A 20,263-nucleotide genomic window follows, 5' to 3' on the forward strand; every position below is an offset into this window, starting at 1 on the left:
ACAACCCCATTTGCTCATCATGGCTGCTCTCGGGAAAATCTATCTTGAATTGTTGCTTCCATAGATTATCCAGTGGAGCAGCAGAAATTCTGTTCATGGTGACATTTGACAGACAACTTGGTCTTTCACAGCATTCCCGGTCAATTGGCCCATTCACTGTCCAACCGAGCACGGTTTTAATGGCAAAAGGTCCATCACTTTCGCTCCTGATGACCTCCAAAGGTTCTAGGGCTCTGGGCATGTTCATGCCGATCAAAAGCTCCACCTGTGCTTTAATCTCTGGCAAATGAACACGCTTCAAATGTGGCCAAATATCCAGATCTTGTTGCTTTGGGATATTATTCAGATCTACAGGCATTTTATGCTGAGTAAAGAGGTCAGGCATGTCATAATACAGTTCGCTGTCCAATCCGGCAATTTCAAGTTCAGGTACAATGAAACTGTCCACAACTTTCTCTTGTCCCATGGTGCGCAAGAGAATCTTTGTTTTTCTCCCAGTGAGATTCAGCTTATCCAAAAGACCCACTGTACAAAAGGATGCTGAACTCCCTTGGTCCAAAAAGGCATATGTTTCCAGTGTTCGTTGGCCTTTCTTTGATTTAACTTTGACTGGCACAATGGCAAGCTTGCAGTCCTGTTCTCCGGCCCCAGTAAGACCACTAATCTGAACTGTGACAGGAAATTTTACTGCTTCAGTATATAGTTGAACTTCATTCTTCTTCTGGTTGTAAATACAGAGTATGCTTGCATGTCTGAAACCACATATTTTACATGAAAGGCGTTTTCTGCATTCTTTGCTGATGTGCCCTGTGCACAGGCAACCAAAACAGACGCCATTTCTCCTAAGAAATGAAATCTTCTCATTATGAAGAGAAGAGAAGTTTCCTTTCAAGCAGAGAGCATAACTCCAGTTTGTGTCCACCTTTGCAAAACATACAAATCTTCACATCAGTCTGATGGTCTTGAGCCTCTGACGGATTATTTCTTTCAACAGTAGAAGTAGTGATGCCAAAGCTACTTCCTGTAGTTCTTGGGCGAGAAAAACGTTTCCCTCTATCTGTGCTCTTGGCTGATGGATTTGTTGATTGAGCATCACTTAATTTTCCAAAGACAGGATCTGTAGTAATTTTTACTTGACGCTCAATAAAGAAAACAATGTCCATAAATGTTGCTCTTCGATGCTGCTTCTCCTGGATGTCACTTGCTACTGTTCGCCAGTTATCTTTTAACTTATATGGTAATCTTTTAATCACAGTAAGCAAATTAGCAGGTGTATTTAATTCAGAAAGATCATGAACCTCATCCATCGCATTACAACACCCGAGTAAGAACAAACAGTATGCCTGAAGAGCTTTTCCATCTTCTGATTTAATCAATGGCCACAAATGAACTTTATTCAGGTAAGCAGATGCAATAACATGTCCATTTCCAAAATGCTCATACAGCATAGTCTTTGCTTTTACATATCCACCACCATCAGACATATGTTGACAACTTTTGACCAGTTCGTTGGGCTGCCCCCTGGTGTACTGTGCGAGGTAATGCAGACAATCGTCAGGATCACCAGTCTTTGATTCAACGACCTGTTCAAACGAACGCATAAAGGCCTGAAAATGAAGCAGATCGCCATCAAAACGTTGAATTTCTCTTTTGGGTAGCGAAGAGACTTTGTTGACGAACCAACATGCAAGTTAATTCATTTTGTTTCTCCATAATGGATAACAGATTTTCATTGGTTGCTGACTGAGCAGCTTGCTGCAGAGGCATATTTGATATTGCTCTGCTTACAGGATGTTCTCATCCTGTAAGCAGGATCCTCTACTGCTTACAGGTGATCCTCTACTTGGATCACCTGATCCAAGTAGAGGTGCAGACCTTTTCTTTATCACATTTTGTTGCATTGGTTTTATTTGAAACTCTGCATTTTCATTAATTGTTTTTCTCTGTCTGTAGAACAAAATAGCATCTGCATTAAGAGTTTCAATAGTATTTGCTTTTGTTTTAAAATATGATTCCATTCCATTGGATTTCCATGAAGCTGAGCTTTGCATTGCAGATCCAGTTTTCAGCACAAGCTATGATCTGGAAACTGGAGCACCAGATTTATAATACTTACATTTCACAAATCCTTCCNGTCCTGTTCACCGGCCCCAGTAAGACCACTAGTCTGAACTGTGACAGGAGATTTCACTGCTTCAGCATCAAGTTGAACTCCATTCTTCATCTTGTGGTGGATATGGAGTATGCTCGCATGTCTGAAACCACATATTTTACATGAAAGGCGTTTTCTGCATTCTTTGCTGATGTGCCCTGTGCACAGGCAACCAAAACAGACGCCATTTCTCCTAAGAAATGAAATCTTCTCATTATGAGGTTTCCTTTCAAGCAGAGAGCATAACTCCAATTTGTGTCCACCTTTGCAAAACAAACAAATCTTCACATCATTCTGATGGTCTTGAACCTCTGACGGATTATTTCTCTCAACAGCAGAAGTAGTGATGCCAAAACTACTTCCTGTAGTTCTTGGGCGAGAAAAACGTTTCCCTCCGTCTGTGCTCTTGGCTGATGGATTTATTGATGGAGCGTCACTTAATTTTCCAAAAACAGGATCTGTAGTAATTTTGACTTGACGCTCAATAAAGAAAACAATGTCCATAAATGTTGCTCTTCGATGCTGCTTCTCCTGGATGTCACATGCTACTGTTCGCCAGTTATCTTTTAACTTGTATGGCAATCTTTTAATCACAGCAAGCATATTAGCAGGTGTGTTTAATTCAGAAAGATCATGAACCTCCTCCATCGCATTACAACACCCACGTAAGAACAAACAGTATGCCTGAAGAGCTTTTCCGTCTTCTGATTTAATCAATGGCCACGAATGAACTTTATTCAGGTAAGCAGATGCAATAACATGTCCATTTCCAAAATGCTCATACAGCATAGTCTTTGCTTTTACATATCCACCACCATCAGACATATGTTGACAACTTTTGACCAGTTCGTTGGGCTGCCCCCTGGTGTACTGTGCGAGGTAATGCAGACAATCATCAGGATCACCAGTCTTTGATTCAACGACCTGTTCAAACGAACGCATAAAGGCCTGAAAATGAAGCGGATCGCCATCAAAAGGTTGAATTTCTCTTTTAGGTAGTGAAGAGAGACTTTGTTGACGAACCAACATGCAAGTTAATTCATTTTGTTTCTCCATAATAGATAACAGATTTTCATTGGTTGCTGATTGAGCAGCTTGCTGCAGATGCATATTTGATATTGTTCTGCTTACAGGATGAGAAGATCCAAGTAGAGGTGCAGACCTTTTCTTTGTCACATTTTGTTGCATTGGTTTTATTTGAAGATCTGCATTTTCATTAATTTGTTTTCTCTTTGTCTGTAGAACAAAAGTATTCGCATCTGCATTAAGACTTTCAACAGCATTTCCTTTTGTTTTAAAATATGATTCCATTCCATTGGATTTCCGTGAAGCTGAGCTTCGCACTGCAGATCCAGTTTTCAACACTTTTACTTTTGCAGCAGTTGCAGCTATTTCTGCTTCAAGTTGAAGCTGTTCTCTTCTTTTCCTAAGTTGCTCCTCCTGTTCTTCAATAGCATGCTTTTCTTTCAGCATAGTTTGACGTGTGAGCAAGGCAGCCATTTCAGCCTCTGCCCTGAGACGTGCAGATGAAGTTGATGAAACTTTGGAGCTTAACTTGCTTCCTTGATTTGAAACACTGTCAGATGGCAACACATCATCTTGAATGTCATGCTGGAAATGAGCAGATAACTGAGGCTCCATTTGTTCTTGAACCTCCATTTCTTCTCCAGTTGGAGTTTCCTGTGACCGTAACTTGTCAGAGGATGGTCTGCTTGAGCATTTACTTGTCTCAGAAAGCCATATTTCAACATCCTCAATGAACCCTTTGTTGTATTTAATGATACTTGAAAACCATGTATTTTGTTTATCTTTCTCATCAAGCGGAATTAAATGCAGCAAAGATTCATGCATCACAGTAGCATCCTTAAATAGGTGCGTTAACTCATCCAGCTGTGACTTCACTTGTGAATAATTTTTATCATCTTTCATTAACTCTTTAAGAGACGATATTACATCTTTCATTTTCTTCACATGCTTTTTCCGCTCTGTTTGGATAGTTTCAATTTTATTTGCGAGAGCTTTCTCAGTGAGAACAATCGTTCTTTTATCCTTTTCAGGATTCTCAACAACAGACACAGCAGATGATCCACTCATTTTTAAAAATAAAGGAAACTTCCAAGTAACAGCGAATCCTTAAACTTTATTGAAGTATATGTTTTATATATTGTACAGCATATAAGGCATATGACTTATTACAGAAAGTAATAAGTCATACATGCACTTCATATATGCATCCGTCTAGCATAGCGGTTCTCAACGTGGGCGGTACCGACCCCCAGGGGGAGTTCAGAGGACGGCAGGGGGCGCTGGCGGGAATTTTTACAAAAGGGGGGCGCTGGGATTCCTTTGGGGGGCGTTTGGTCGAAGGTAAACTTTACACCTTAAATGCACAACAATGCCAGTTTAGACTTTGAGCAACTTGGTAAAACTGTATTGTTTAACATTAAATCATGCCTGGCTGCAACTGTATCGATGGCACTCTTCTATTCAGTGTTTGTAGCTTCTGTTAGCTTCTGTTAGCTTTTGGCGCAGCTCCGCTCCTGCTACTGGTAGCTTCACGCATCAAATCAGCGTCACACCGGCTGATGACGTTGCTGTGATTCACTTTGTCTGGTATTTTTGTACATATTGTGGCAGGAAGAAGGTGGAGACTGCACCTGCTGGTAGGGTGATTACAAGTGGGCCAATGGCGCCAGGGGGCGCTCAGTATAAAAGCAGAGGTGAGCTGCAGACTGACACTGGTTGTTTGCTGTTGACACTCCGTGTTGAGCTGTCTGTGTGCCGAGTACAGAAACGGACCTGCGTATTTACCTCCACGGTTGATCGTGGGTGGAGTGGTTCCTGCAATAAGTGCCGACATTTGTGAGCGTTCCCCTTTGGGTGCAAGTGAGGAGAGCTTGGCCTGATCGGACTCGCAACTGAGCGCCACACACTTAACGCTGCTGCTTTGCCCGCACTGAGTCACCGCTTACTGAGCGGACCGGTGTGTGGGACACGCCCCCCCCCCTCCGAAAACCAGAACAAGGAGCGGCTGCGCGCTCCGTTTCGGGCTGGATTGCTCGTTTTGCCGTGCCTGTCGAGCACAAGGACTCTTTTATTATTTTATTTACACTCATATTTTTATATATCTTTTATTGCCTGTATCTTAACATTTTGTTTATTTTTATTTTCTTTAGAGGACCGCCTGTGGTAGTTCGGGCCTGGATGTGGCGTCCCTTTTTGGTGTGATTGTGCAGTGATTAACACAAATAGGTGGAGGGCATTTCAGAGAGTAAGTGATTTCACAGGTTTTTGTTTTGATTTCTTTGCTTTGGAGCCTCCCATCCAGGACCTGGTCGTACCCACCGGTAAGCATAGTTAGCTTTATTTTGTGTATTTTCTTGTTTTATGTACAGGTATTTTTATTTTGTGATAATAAATTATTATTGACTTGAAACCTGTCTCCTGCTGATTGCAAAACCGGACCTGTGTCCTGTCATTAATTCCTGGGTGATAACCCCAGGTGGCGTTGTTGGCAATAAACAAAACTAATTGTATGGTCAAAACCACTGAGTGCCACATTATGTTTTGTCAGTTCCGTGATCATGTCAAAGCAGCAACTTATATTAAAAAGTGTTTTATTTCCGTTTGAAAGCTGCCCGCTTCCATGGAAGGACAACAGAAAATCGCTCTTATAAACATGTAATTACTAAAATCACGATACCCTCACTGTGTATCCCTCAGAAAAATGAACCCATTTAAATAAAGAAATCCCTCCATGGGTGATCCCACAATAGAGAGTAGTGTTAACACCGGTTCTGTAAGTGGTCCGGTATGAAACGGGTGTGATAGAACAACGGTACCACAGCACTTTTAAATTTCAATAATCAGAATACCGAAATTGTTTCCGTTGCTTTAAAAGGTTTATGTCAGTCTGCCTTTTCCCCATCAATACGCCATAGGGAGTTAAAAAAACAAAAAACGACGCGCACATTGCGCAAAACTCTGAAACAGGAGAAGCGGGACATAAAACGGAGCGACGAACTAGATGTGAATTATGGCATAAAAACAGAGAATCCGACGCTGAACAGTGAAAAAATCAACACATGATGCGATTAGGCGGCGCAGCAGGTGATGAGTGAAGATGGTGAGTGATGGTAAACGATAAATCTAGCAACAGGAAAGAAACTAAAGTGGACATAGCAATAAACCAAGAGAGGATAATAATCAAAGGAAACTAAATGGAAATGAATGAAGAACAAAATGCAAGAATAAACTAAGAAACTACAGTAAATGCAGAGGAATAAACTGGTATGGCAAGACCTTTCGAGCAATAATTAATACAGAGGACTGTATGGCAAGAATAAACAGACACTATTTCCAGATAAAAGGTAAAATAATATTTTTGAAGTGCCATGGGTTTGATTAGACCACATCTAATACTGAGAATAAATATATTTTACAGACCATAACAGGAAATAACTTATCACTTATTTATGTTTTTAATTAGATTTGATATATTTATTCATCCATCCATCCATCCATCCATCCATCCATCTTCTTACACCCTTGTCCCTTACTGGGGTTGGGAGGGTTGCTAGTGCCTATCTCCAGCTAACGTTCCAGGTGAGAGGCGTGGTACACCCTGGACAGGTCGCCACTCTGTCGCAGGGCAGAGATATATTGATATATTTATTTCTTCAATATTATTTTTCATGTCAGTGTTAATGTCAAGAGGCTGATGACTCCATGACACTTTCAATTTGACTCATTAGGATTTGATTAAGAACCAAATTTGTTCTTTGTAATTTCTGCAATTTTTGCAACAAATTAATCTTAACAAACTTGACGATTAGGAGGCTAAAGCATTAGTGGGGACAATTACCGAAGAAGAATTGAAATCTGTTATAGGAAAGCTTAAAAATAATAAATCACCTGGAGCAGACGGGTTCCCAGGAGAATTTTATAAATGCTTTCAGGCTGAGCGTTTAATTATGCTTTAAGATCCAAAGATCCACCTAAAACATGGGCAGAAGCAATCATCTCGGTAATACACAAAGAAGGTAAAGACCCCACACAATGTGCCTCTTATAGACCAATAAGTTTGCTGCGTAATGACGTCAAGATTTTAATTGCCATCTTGGCCAAAAGATTACAAAAGATCATTAATAAACTTATTAATCCCGATCAGACAGGCTTTATACCCAACCGACTCGGAATAAATAATATCAGACGTACCCTAAATATAATTTCAATTGGCCAACAAAACCCACACCCATCAATGCTTCTCGGCCTAGATGCCAAGAAAGCATTCGATCAGGTGGATTGGATGTTCCTGAAGCAGGTTTTATTGGAGATGGGTTTTGATGAAAATTGTATTAGCTGGTTTGAAGTACTGTATTCCAATCCAACTTCTAGAGTACTTGTTAATGGTCGTGTCAGAAAATTTTCTGTTAAAAAGAGGAACACCCAGGGATGCTGCCTTTCACCGATCTAAGGTCCATGGACCTTACCATGAGGTAAGGTCCATGGACCCTGTGCCCCTGTGGTAAGGTCCATGGACCTTATCCTGTGGTAAGGTCCATGGACCCTGTGCCCCTAATGCCCATTTCACGTCACAGCGCAGCTACCACGTGCGTGACCGTCTCACAAACACAAGCCACAGTAGTAAACACATGCTAATGTACATTGTGGACTAGCAGACCGGCAGAAAGATTTTGCGTCAGGACTCGAAAAAGAATGGTTCTTCTTTGTCAGTGGGGTATCTGTACAGGCGATGTGAGGTATTCTGATCATATTTGTGGAACTAAAATTCACAGATTTCCAAAATCTGAAACGGGATGCCTTGCTTGGATCAAAGCTTGTGCACGACCGCATGTGCAGCTCAACCGTCGTAGGATCAATAAGAACAAAGGAGTGTGTGCTGGTGTAAGTATTATTGCTTTGCTTTCTTTGTGTTTAGTAAATGGGGATATTTTGAGTGATTGTTTATCCATTTGAGATTCTGCTTTACAGCTTCAGTAGTGTTATCCATTTTGTAGTCTGATGAATGGAACATGTAGATTTAATTGAGTGGGTTACTATTTTACCAACTGTTTCAGTATTTATGATAAAAAAATGTCACGCCATCATCCTCCTACCGCTTCTTGTCTTGTTCTTCAGGGTTTGCACCAGTGGCAACCTTTGTTGGATGTTTGTTGCTCANAACATAGCGGTCAGCAAAAAGTAGACCTCCCCCATCACCCACTCACTGAAGTCACCAAGTGAGCAACAGGTGATCTACAATCACTAATAACACCACGTGATCCCGTGCTACACCTATCCACAACACAGATGTTTGTGTGCGATAACATCGATTTTGATTTGGGCGTGCCATTTTAATCCATCAAACTCGATTAATTAAAATTTGTCACAAAGTAGTACCATTAGTTTTTGACATAGCTTTGCAGAGCTCCTGATGTGTAGGAAAAGTCAAACTACAGTCATGGCCAAAAGTTTTGAGAATGACAAATATTATATTTTCACATGATCTGCTGCCCTCTGGTTTTCATGTGTGTATGTCAGATGTTTTCATCACATACAGAAATACAATTGCAATCATATTATGAGTAACAAAAGCTTTTATTGACAGAATGAGTTAATGCAGCAAGTCAATATTTGCAGTGTTGACCCCTCTTCTTCAGGACCTCTGCAGTTCTCCCTGGCATGCTCTCAATCAACTTCTGGACCAAATCCTGACTGATAGCAGTCCATTCTTGCACAATCAATGCTTGCATTTTGTCAGAATTCCTAGGTTTTTGTTTGTCCACCCGTCTCTTATGATTGACCACAAGTTTTCAATGGGATTAAGATCTGGGGAGTTTCCAGGCTATGGACCCAAAATCTCTATGTTTTGTTCCCTGAGCCAGTTAGTTATCACCTTTGCTTCATGGCAAGGTGCTCCATCATGCTGGAAAAGGCATTGTTCATCACCAAACTGCTCTTGGACGGTTGGGAGAAGTTGCTCTCGGAGGACATTCTGGTACCATTCTTTATTCATGGCTGTGTTTTTAGGCAAGACTGTGAGAGAGCCGACTCCCTTGGCTGAGAAGCAACCCCACACATGAATGGTTTCAGGATGCTTTACAGTTGGCATGAGACAAGACTGGTGGTATCGCTCACCTCGTCTTCTCCGAACAAGCTGTTTTCCAGATGTCCCAAACAATCGGAAAGGGGATTCATCAGAGAAAATGACTTTACCCCAGTCCTCAGCAGTCCACTCCCTGTACCTTTTGCAGAATATCAGTCTGTCCCTGATGTTTTTCCTGGAGAGAAGTGGCTTCTTTGCTGCCCTCCTTGAGACCAGGCCTTGCTCCAAGAGTCTCCGCCTCACAGTGCGTGCAGATGCACTCACACCTGCCTGCTGCCATTCCTGAGCAAGCTCTGCACTGCTGGTAGCCCGATCCCGCAGCTGAAACACTTTTAAGAGACGGTCCTGGTGCTTGCTGGTCTTTCTTGGGGACCCTGGAGCCTTTTTGGCAACAATGGAGCCTCTCTCCTTGAAGTTCTTGTTGATGCGATAGATTGTTGACTGAGGTGCAATCTTTCTAGCTGCTCTTCCCTGGTAGGCCATTTTTGTGCAGTACAATGATGACTGCACGTGTTTCTTCAGAGACAACCATGGTTCACAGAAGAGAAACAATGATGCCATGCATCAGCCTCTTTAAAGTATCCAGTGGTGTCATTCTTACTTAATCATGACAGATTGATCTCCAGCCCTGTCCTCATCAACACCCACACCTGTGTTAATGGAGCAATCACTGAAAGATGTTAGCTAGTCCTTTTAAGGCAGGGCTGCAATTAAGTTGAAATGTGTTTTGGGGGACAAAGTTCATTTTCTAGGCAAATATTGACTTTGCAATTAATTGCTGTTAAGCTGATCACTCTTTATAACATTCTGGAGTTTATGCAAATTGCCATTATAAAAACTGAAGCAGTAGACTTTGTAAAAATTAACATTTGAATCATTCTCAAAACTTTTGGCCATGACTGTACAGTATCTACCTTAACCCAGGCTGGATGAACATCACCACACTGAGAGAGAGAAAGGAAAGAGAGAGAGAGAGAAAGAGAGAGAGAGATCCCCCAATGGCAGTATTCAAACCACTCTGGTTACTTATCCTTATGGTAGTCTGGTGTACTGACAAGATTTGTGGTGGTGAATGACTTAAGTGGTAACAGGATATTGGCAGAAACATCTAAGAAGAGATCATATTTAATAACTGAAGAAATAAGAGCCATCTTCAAGGAAATACCGGAATCAGAGATGATGACACACAGAGAGAAACAACCAGTCAAGTGAACAGAAAACACAGACACAAATACAGTAGGGATTAAAGGCACCTATTATAGAAAATGTTCTTTTTGCACATTATTGTACTTTCACTTAGACCTCTACTTTTAGAAACAGTCCAAGCACAAAAAATCCAGCAGTTTTTTAAATGTTTTGTTGGAAACAAGCCATTTCTGCAGCACTTGTTCCTGTGATATAGGTCCACTCCGTGGCCACATGACAAAATTTGCCTGACTAGAGCAGAGCAGAGGAACAGAAGGGATTTAATACGGCAGTTTTGGCATTGTGGCATTGCAAAACAACAGCGTGCTGTGTGACTACGAGGCAACTGCGACAGCCCATTCATAGCCTAAACCACCAGCCCACTAATGGAGCAGCCCACCAGGAAATTCCCCATTAGCTCTGTGTCCCAGTCTGGCCTTGAGGTGGAATGCAGATTTAAACATTATGAGATATTTCCAATAGTGACACAGTTTCAAATCATAGACAGGCATGTTAACAGAGGACATGATAGGATCCAAAAAAGAAGATTTATCTGCAAATCTTTACTTTTACTTACCCTGCCATGGACAGCCATGTTGACATTTTCAAAGAAATAATGTTTCTCAGCTTCTTCTCCTCTCATATTATTAAATGCTGTTTTAGCTTCATAACCAAACTTCATAAATTCTGCATGTTCATCAAACAGGATGCAGGTTGGAGTCTTTGGGGTGTCTAGTCCAAGTCCATTCCTCCATCTCTTTATCTGGGTCTCTCCTCCTTCCTGTCTGGGTTTAACATTGAAGGCGTAGCCACTGAATCCTGAACCAAAGTCTATGGATATGATGAGAGAGTCAGGACCAGCTGGATGGAGGAGAGGAGAAAGTTAGAATATGATTAAAGAGAAGTTACTGTTTTATAAGATTCAAGTTTAAAGTTTGATTATTAATAATTTTAATTAATAATTTTATATAACACAAAACTATATTGTGTTTTATAGTTTATAAGAAACAGTGCTTCTATTCTTATGATTACTCTCAAGATGGATATCACTTTCTTGTGGTTATATTTCTGTAACATGTATCTGCATTCTAACCTTCATAATAAAAACTCAGAATAAAAACCAACTTTGTCTGATTTATTAAAGACATAACCATGGATAAAAATGTACCTTATAGTTACTGCACTGACCTTTGACATTGAGCAGAACTTGTTTCTTTGTCGAGATGTTTTCTGACCAATAATCACAGACGGTGCAGATGTAGGTTCCTGTGTCTTTGTCTGTTGGTTTCTTCAGGATCAAACTGAAATCTCTAGATTTGCCTGGCTTCTTCATCTCTGTTCTGTCTTTAAACTGTCTGTGTTGTTGATGCTGGAAGTTCAAAGAATTAATGTGTACCACTTTACTATCATGTGTTCTCCATGTTACTTTGGATTTTCCAGGCAGACAGACTGCAGTTTTAAATGGCAGCAGAACAGACTCCTCTCCTGAATCCACCTCCACCCTGTAGACTGAGAAACAAACAGATGAGCTGCACTGACAGCAGCAGAACTGATGATGATGATGTTCACAGTGATGGAGCCTCAGTGATAATCCAGGAGAAAAACACCTCAGTCACAAAGTGGAGCTCAGGATTTAGTGACCAGATGCTGACAGAGGATCCATGTGATCTAAACTGAATCCACATCCAGGAACTGACCACAGAAAATGAAAAACTGAGGAAATCTAACCCATAATTTTAAAAATAATGACTATGACTCCATGACAACTCTGAAGCTATCTCAATCTTTCTGTATCAGTTCTCAGTTCATTGCCTGAAATTATCACCATCAGTCTAAGGAGACAGAAATGCCTTAGCATGCCACATATTAGTATTGAAACTGTTGTAAAAGGAACTTACCTGACATAAAATATTGTCGGAAATTAAATAAAACACCTCCAGCAAGAAGAACTAGCACAGCCAGCAGAGCCAGGAGAACTATGGCCCAAAGTGGAAATATTACTAGGAAAAAACAAAGAACAGTTAGAAATGTATGTTGTTTTATTATTGTCTAAAAATTTTAATAGGTTTCAAAATTATTTTAGCATGTCTCAGTTTCTTCTAAAAGGTAGAACATAATTGTCTTTGGACATTCTGAAAATATTTATTTCCTAATGTCGGAGAGAAAAAGTATTGATTTTAAGGAGTCTATTTTTTCATGTCTCCATCAAGTACCTTGAAATGACTGTTAAATAGTAACAAAATATATAACATTTAGTCAAAATCTATATAATTAGAACACAACAGCTTGTTCAAGTAGTTGAATTTTAAGACCTTATCTTAGAGCTGACTGAAAAAAATGTTTCAAGGGAATTTACAAAAGAGATATAATCCATATACAGAAAGGTCAAACAAAATCAGATCATTTATTGCACATTAAATTAATATACTATGGATATTTTGGTAACACTTCATCTGATGGGGCGTGCATAAGACTGACATGACACTGTCATAAACATGACGTAACATCTGTCGTGATCATGAAGGAGTCTTTATAAATGTTTATGACTGTTGTCATCAAGTGTCATTCAGTAAATAATGACACTTTTAATGCAAAGTTGCTCTAAAAATCTAAACAGGTGTCACATCATATTTATGACAGTATCATGTCAGTATTATGCGAACCCCGTCAGATGAAGTGTTACCAAAATTTCCTTTTTCCATCAAGTAAAAAAAATTAGGAAAAACCCTAAATTGCACCAAAGACATGGGAATAAATGAGAACGTAACCCTGAACATTCCCACATAGTCATGGTGAATAAATTACAATCTGCATTCTGATGAGGCCCATTTGTCAGATTAAAATGGTATTTGGAAAATAGAAGCCTTTAAATATACTTTTCAACCCTCACTTCCATACAAAAAAGTCATTTATTGTTCTGATTTAGTAATTCACTAAACTTCAGAGAGCAACCCATTCCATCACTAATGTTTGTAGATGCATTCTGCATGACTAAATGCTGGCGTTTATACACCTGTGTCTGGTAATTGGGTGTCACGGCCCAATACTTTAGAAATACACAAGGTCACTGACCTGTGACAATCAGCTGAACGTCTGACACCATTATTTCTTCTGTTTCATGATGTAGCAGATGTAGACCCCGCTATCAGAAACTTGAGGTTCACTCAGAGTGAGGCTGAAATCACCAGAGTCCAGAGCAAGAGGCGCCATTGATGTTCGTCCTTTGAAAATCTCATTTTGTCCTCGCAGGTCGTCGGCTTCTTGACGTTGATGGACAGTATTGGGATCGAGATCGAAGCTGCTCCATTTCACCGTAACAATCTCTTCCAATTTCTGGCTGTACTGGCAGGGCAGAACAACTGATGGTTCCCCTTTACAGACTTCCACTTTTACAGTCAAAGAATCTCGACAGGCTGGAAGTATAAATAAAGATACTGTCAGTTTGTTGAAATAAATACAAATTTAACCTAAGACATTTATCTTTTGATCATTATTCACATATTAACCCAACTTCCTCACAATTCTCTAAATTCCTACTTATTTTATTTTTTTCTATTTTATTTTTATATTTGTATTTGTATCATGTTCGAATAAAATTTCATTTCATTTCATTTCATTTCATTTCATTTTTGGAGTGTTATACAGGAATAATGACAAAGTCCAGAGATTGACTGAAATCCAGAAATGGATCAGTGTTCAAAAATTTCAGCACATGAAGGGAAAATGGTGTCACTGCAGCTTACTACACATGAATAACACAATATATATAAAGGTGGAATAGGAGAAAGCAAGCATTCAGGCACCCCCAAATGCTATTTTTCAAACATCTATTAAATAATCAAGGTAACACTCACGGTATGTTTTTGATGAGAGAATAACATTATATGGTAATATAAAGCTCTATAGACTATTTTGCAAAATACCCACACGGTCATGGCAGCTTTGGTCTTACTTATATCTGGAACAGTATAAAGTATTTGTTTCTGAACATGAAAATGTAGCTGGTAATTACTGTGAAGAAGAGGCAAAATAAGATCAGCTAAAATCTAAGCTAGGAATGAGGGAGAAAAGCTTACCATAAAGGAGGAACAGAAGCACAGCTAACAGCTTCCTCATCCTGTACTTCCAAACACCAAATTGTTAATAAAGATTTTCTTTTTAACTCATCGAAACAGTTTCACAGAGTAAACCAAAAGCCGATTACAATTTCAGCTATCAGTCCAAGGTCACCAACACAAAGTTCCCTGTTGCTAGTTGGATAAGAAAACAAATTTTACTTTCACTTTCACTTGGAAAAAAAAAAAACATGGTAGCCTGTCAGTTTTGACTGTCAAAGTAAAAGTTTGTCATGTTTTGAAAAACTGTTGTGAGCTGTGGTCCTTTAAAGGATGTGACAGAGGAAATACTCATTCTGATCAGTCTTGCACATTGAAAGTATTTATTTTCTTTTACTGGGTGTAGAAGAGCTTTTTTGCCTTAAACAGCCCATTCTAACTTTCCATTAGAAAGTATCTAAAATGAAAGTTTTATCACAAAAAGATATTTCAGGATTCCTGATAATCATTCAGGAAAATGGCATAAGGTTTGCACCACTGGAAGCATTTGGTTTTCTTAAAAAAAAATTGTTTCACTTTAAATCAAGTCAGTTTAGGACTGTAGGGAGACGTTTCAGAAAGAGGAGTAAGTGAAAAACTTCAAGCAAATCTCCCATCCACGCATCATAAATTAATTGAGCATAAAAGAAGAATCAAAATCAAAACACACAGAATAGAGGAAGAAGACAAGGTTATAGCAAAATTAACTTTTTTTCAGTGAATAAATTCAAATTGTAGAACTAATTTCTGGTAACACAGCAGATAAGAGTTAAGAGTTTAATTGTTACAGATTCAATCCTGGAGTATTTGCTGGAACCCAATTCATGAGAGCCCAGGCCCGTTGTAGTTAAATTAGTCTGGACGAAACAAAACCATGAAACATGAAGCAAAATATAGTAACAAGGATAAATTTCATGGATTTTGAATGAATTTGACCAATCAAATGAACAAACAGTGACTCCAGAACCAAAGTATAATCAAGCTCAGGATAACTGATACAGATAAGAAAAATTATCATAGTGGAAGGAACTGAGAAAGAAATCAGAGAAAAGAGAGAATCGGAAGAATGAAAGGCAGAACAGGAACTAAGCACAGAGACCAGAAACTAATAAAAAGAACAGAAACAGACATGAGACCCAAAACCAAGAGGAGACTGGGAAATTCACAAATAATAAGAAAAAAGGAAGCAAAGAGCACAACAGGAAATTCAGAAACTAAGGACAAGAAACCTAAACTACACCACAGAATAGACAGATCCTCTCCTCAGTATTTATATGTCTATCTGAGCTCCATTGATGAGAAAAAGTACTGACCACACCAAAATTCAGACATAATAATCTGAACCAGCTTTAATCATCAATTTTCTGCTCACAAACAAGGAATTTGACTTAATCTCTGCTTTACTTCTTAACAAAAACATAAAAAAACACAAAACAACCAAAAAAAACATTTTTAATTAAAATGTTCTTATTTTCTTTTTCTTTAATTACGCCTATATAAAATGATTCACAAAAAATGAATGACAAGGTTGAATTTGAGTTTATCTGCATGGGATGAATCTGACTATTAAGTGTTCATCTGATAGACAGCCTGAGGGGAGAAACTGTCTCTCTGGAAGTTGGTTTCAGCAAACAGCACTCTGTAGTGCCGAACTGAAGGTTGAAGTCAAAGCGGTTTGTGTACAGGATGTGTGGAGTCTGTAGAGACATTAACTGCTCTTATCTTGAGCTGAGGCCTGAACAGAGGGAAGGTGAGCCCTGATGTTCCAGCCTGCAGACCTGCCTGTTCTCTGGATGAGCCCAACGACACAGTGATGGATGAACACAGAACAGGCTGATAATGCATTAAGAATTTAAAGTGTCTTATTCCCTTTAGTTAGATACATATAGTCACAAGTATTTGATTTGCAATTGTTATTTCTGCTAATTTGATTATTATTAGTTACTCTTTGTAGTCATTTGGTGAACAAAAAAGCAAAGTGTAACTTCAGTAACTGTTCCTCCTTCTACTATGACTGTTTCCAGAAAATAGTCACAGTTATGGTATAAAAACAAACCAAAAGAAAGGAACATCATGATAAACTTTTTAACCAAGCTGGACGTTTCCTCTGAGGCTCCACCATCTCTGGGTTTCTCCCCAGCTCTACGGCTCCTTTCAGAATCGCTTCCTGGGGTGTAAGAGGACACAGGACTTTATACTGACGTATCCATGTGATCTAAACTTCCTCTCAAAGACTCACAGAAGGAAAGACTCACTATCATCCACATGTTTTTTCATAAAGAGAAATCACTTATATTTTTCTACTTTTTAACCAACAGATAAACTGCATTACTGTTGTTTCCTACTGACTGGACTGAAAAACTGTTGGCGAATCATATCATCATCCTGTAATGTGAGTTGGATTGATATTTAGTGGATGAAAGGAGATGGCAGGAATATTCAGCAGCATAGTCAGAAACTCATCACAACTCTGGATGTAGGAATTTAACAGAATTTGTGCTTTTATTAAACTTCATCAACCTTACCAGGTGGCTTAAAATGATCTTTGCTATAGAAAAGTCTCACATTCAAGTTGTTTTGGTCATTAGCCATTATTTCCTCAGTCTTTCGTTCGATGGTTGTGTTCTGCAGCACATCATTAATTTGTTGTATTTCTTAGCCTTACAAATAAAATCATTCAGCTGCTCTAACACTATAGAAAATGTTGGTACTAAAGGAAACAAAAAGTAATTCTAAGGAATATTTGTGATTTTAGAATTTAAATTATTCAAATTTTATTTAGGATTTCCTACTGGAAACTTTATTTTCAAATAAATTCAGGCATATAAAATATATAGATCTTTTAATGTTTTCTTTTATTTTATTACTAATTTCCAATTTTCAATTTGTGTAACATTAGACTTCAGTAGCAGGAATATAATTTCAAAAGTCTAGAAAAATAGTCTGAAGCAGACAGAAGAGGAGACAAAGGTAGAAAAATAAATAAAGACTTTTCACCAGCAGTGAAAAGCTGCTTAGTTAGAGGTAATGGAAAAATTAACTGAGTTTAATAAAGGACAGTCCTGGAGGGAAATATGGTAGGAAATTTATATTAAATCCTTTGTTATTGGTTATATTGAGTATCCGAGTGTTTTCTAATTTTTCTTCTGAGGTTTGAGTGTGTTAACTGATGAGTAGGTCCAATGTAAAGGGAACTGCCTAACATTCTGCAGTTTTCAACAGTCTGCATACATGTAGCTAAATCTGTCTTCTTTCTCACATGTCACCATGTTTGGAGCTGTTTAGCACTTCCTTGGAATGTGCAGACGTCACTTGGAGGGCTGTTACCTCACTGATGTCAGATAACAAGCAAAAGAATAAATGTGTACAAAAGTGACTGAACTTTTATTCTGTTTAAAAGATGAAACATTTCAGTTGGTCTGGAGACATATCCTAAAGGCCATAGGTTTAGGGGAATGTATCTTTTAGCAAAATGTTGACTCAATGGGGCAGAATATGAATACATGAAAACATAATGTTCCTATTTGCAATGTAGAAAAGAATCAATTTTATTGACCTTGACTATTATGCACTACTTTGTGTTATTCAGTCATATAAAACCCAAATTAAATGGTCACAATTTCTCTGAAAAAACCTCAACATGTTAAACATTAGGATTGATATCGATGTAAAAGAGACTTACCTGACATGAAATATTGTCAGGAATGAAACAAAAGACCCACAGAAACAAGAATAATTCTGGCCCAGATTGGAAACATTTCTGTGGAAAAATGTAAAGAACAGTTAAAGATTTTAAATATGGATGTTAAATAAAGACACTTTATTCTATTCTGAAAAAAAAACATAATTACTTTAAAAAAAATAAAACTTGATTTGTTTGAATATTTTGAAATTATCTTTTAGAAGAGTTTTTAATTTTAATATGCAAAAACAAAATTTTGATATGTTTTCATTAAGTATGTTGAAATGAAGGTAAAACATCCAAAAAATATGTTTTGTCCAAATTGTTGCATTTCAAGAACTCTATTCAACTATATAGCGTTGGTTTAAAATATGTCTCAAGGCAATTTTTAGACAGTTTTTGCAGATTTATATTATCAATTAAATCCATTGATTTAATTGATAATTCAATTAAATCAATGGATTTAATTCCATCAAATTAAATCCTATTTCAAAAGGTAATAAACAAGTTTAATATTTTTTTTTGTTTTTAAATGAACATTTCTTTTCAAGCTCCATTTCACAGTACAGATGTTTTCTAATGATAATCTGTTCTGGCAGGGCAGCACAACAGATTGTTCTCCATCATGAACCTTCACCTTTATGGACAAACAACCAGGACAGACTGGAGGGGTACATACATAAAAGGCAGGTCTTAAATTAAAGTGTTCAAATTTCTTATGAATTTGATGCAACATTAATACAGTTTTACAGTATAAAATGATCATAAAATGCAGGGTTAAAACTTTGGGTTTTAACTCCCACGTCTCTCTCTTCCTGTCATCTGACAAACACAAACTGTCTGCTTCAGTCATATCCCTTTAAAAATGTGTACCTTTTCCTGAATATAATAGCTGCAATAACCAGGATTTGACTCAGTGTAGGAACCGAGGAAAGAGCGTATATTTCAGCATTAAAAATAATTACGACACAGAATAACCTACGCAGTTACAACAAACCCCACAGAAAGGTATGGCTGCAACACACTGAAAAAATGGAAAATGGAAATATACAGGACACAACATTTACCTGCCATGGATGGAAACACTATCAATCAATCAATCAATCAATCTTTATTTCAGACACAAAAGAGGTCCATAGTAAAACAAAAGAAAAAGAAAACAAAAAGAAACATGACAGTCACTGAGCCACAATTAAATGATGACGCCAATGTTTCCACAATCTTGAGAAAAATCTCACTGTACTAAAAACAGGGTTTACTAAAATTGCTATTATATTATTGTATGACACGGATAATCTACACATACATTTATACATGAGATTCCTGAGCGCAGCTGCACATGTGGGAACAGCGTTACTGTAACACATGTAACACATGTAGTTACAGTAATGACTATATCTCTGAAATAAACAAACTAAACTAGAAGCAGTCTTGTGGATTAAATGCATCTGGTAACTTGACTGACAGCGAAGAAGAAAAAACTTAAATCAACTGAATAAACTTAAGCTTGGAGAGATGAAGAAAATCTTACCATTAAGGAAGAACAAAATCACAGCAATCAGCTTCTTCTTCCTATATTAAAAAATAAACTTTTGGCAAAAGCTTTCTTCATAACTCTCTGAAATAGTTTCCCTGTACAAACTATAAGCTTACCGACTGTTCACTCAGCTGCTACTAAGGGCCCAGAGTAAAATCAGTTTTCATGTTTCCGTGCTGAATCAGAGACAGGTACAACAGATAATGAGATCAAATAGTTAAAATTTACAGTGACTTGGAAAATACCGCTTGAACTTTTCCTTATTTTGTCACATTACAATCACAAACATAAATATATTTCATTGGAATTTTATATTTTAAATGACAAACACTAAGTGATATGCAATTGTGAAGCATAAAGGAAATTGTGAAAAACATTTTTCACAAATAAAATAACTGAAAAGGTCTTTGTGAAACAGCCATCTGGTCCTTGTCAACACTGCTCATGGTGTGTTTCCATGGCAACATATGATCAGGTGACCTAAAACAGAAGGAGAAAGTGATTA

At 38.1% G+C, this 20,263-nt stretch overlaps 1 protein-coding gene across 1 annotated transcript; it reads right to left on the minus strand.

The window, feature by feature from the left end:
- Positions 1-9,669: 9,669 nt before the first annotated feature.
- LOC106964357 (uncharacterized) lies at positions 9,670-14,683 on the minus strand. Its single transcript, XM_015059853.1, has 5 exons — positions 14,522-14,683; positions 13,518-13,858; positions 12,344-12,445; positions 11,634-11,954; positions 9,670-11,306 (listed from the first exon to the last, which is right to left on the minus strand). Exons 2-5 carry the CDS (start codon positions 13,546-13,548, stop codon positions 10,939-10,941), a joined length of 822 nt encoding a protein of 273 aa, XP_014915339.1. The 5' UTR covers positions 13,549-13,858; positions 14,522-14,683; the 3' UTR covers positions 9,670-10,938.
- Positions 14,684-20,263: the final 5,580 nt, after the last annotated feature.

This window comes from Poecilia latipinna, unplaced genomic scaffold (genome assembly GCF_001443285.1).
Source record: "Poecilia latipinna isolate Pla-1442-1.1 unplaced genomic scaffold, P_latipinna-1.0 Scaffold1662, whole genome shotgun sequence".
Lineage (NCBI taxonomy): Eukaryota > Metazoa > Chordata > Actinopteri > Cyprinodontiformes > Poeciliidae > Poecilia > Poecilia latipinna.

Excerpts from the sequence above, each read along its gene's own strand:
- LOC106964357 (XM_015059853.1), bottom strand. The coding sequence starts at position 13,548 with ATGGTGTCAGACGTTCAGCTGATTGTCACAG. Across the intron at positions 12,446-13,517 it reads CGTTCAGCTGATTGTCACAG|TAATATTTCCACTTTGGGCC; the intron begins GTCAGTGACCTT and ends GTTTTTTCCTAG. Across the intron at positions 11,955-12,343 it reads CCGACAATATTTTATGTCAG|TCTACAGGGTGGAGGTGGAT; the intron begins GTAAGTTCCTTT and ends TTTGTTTCTCAG.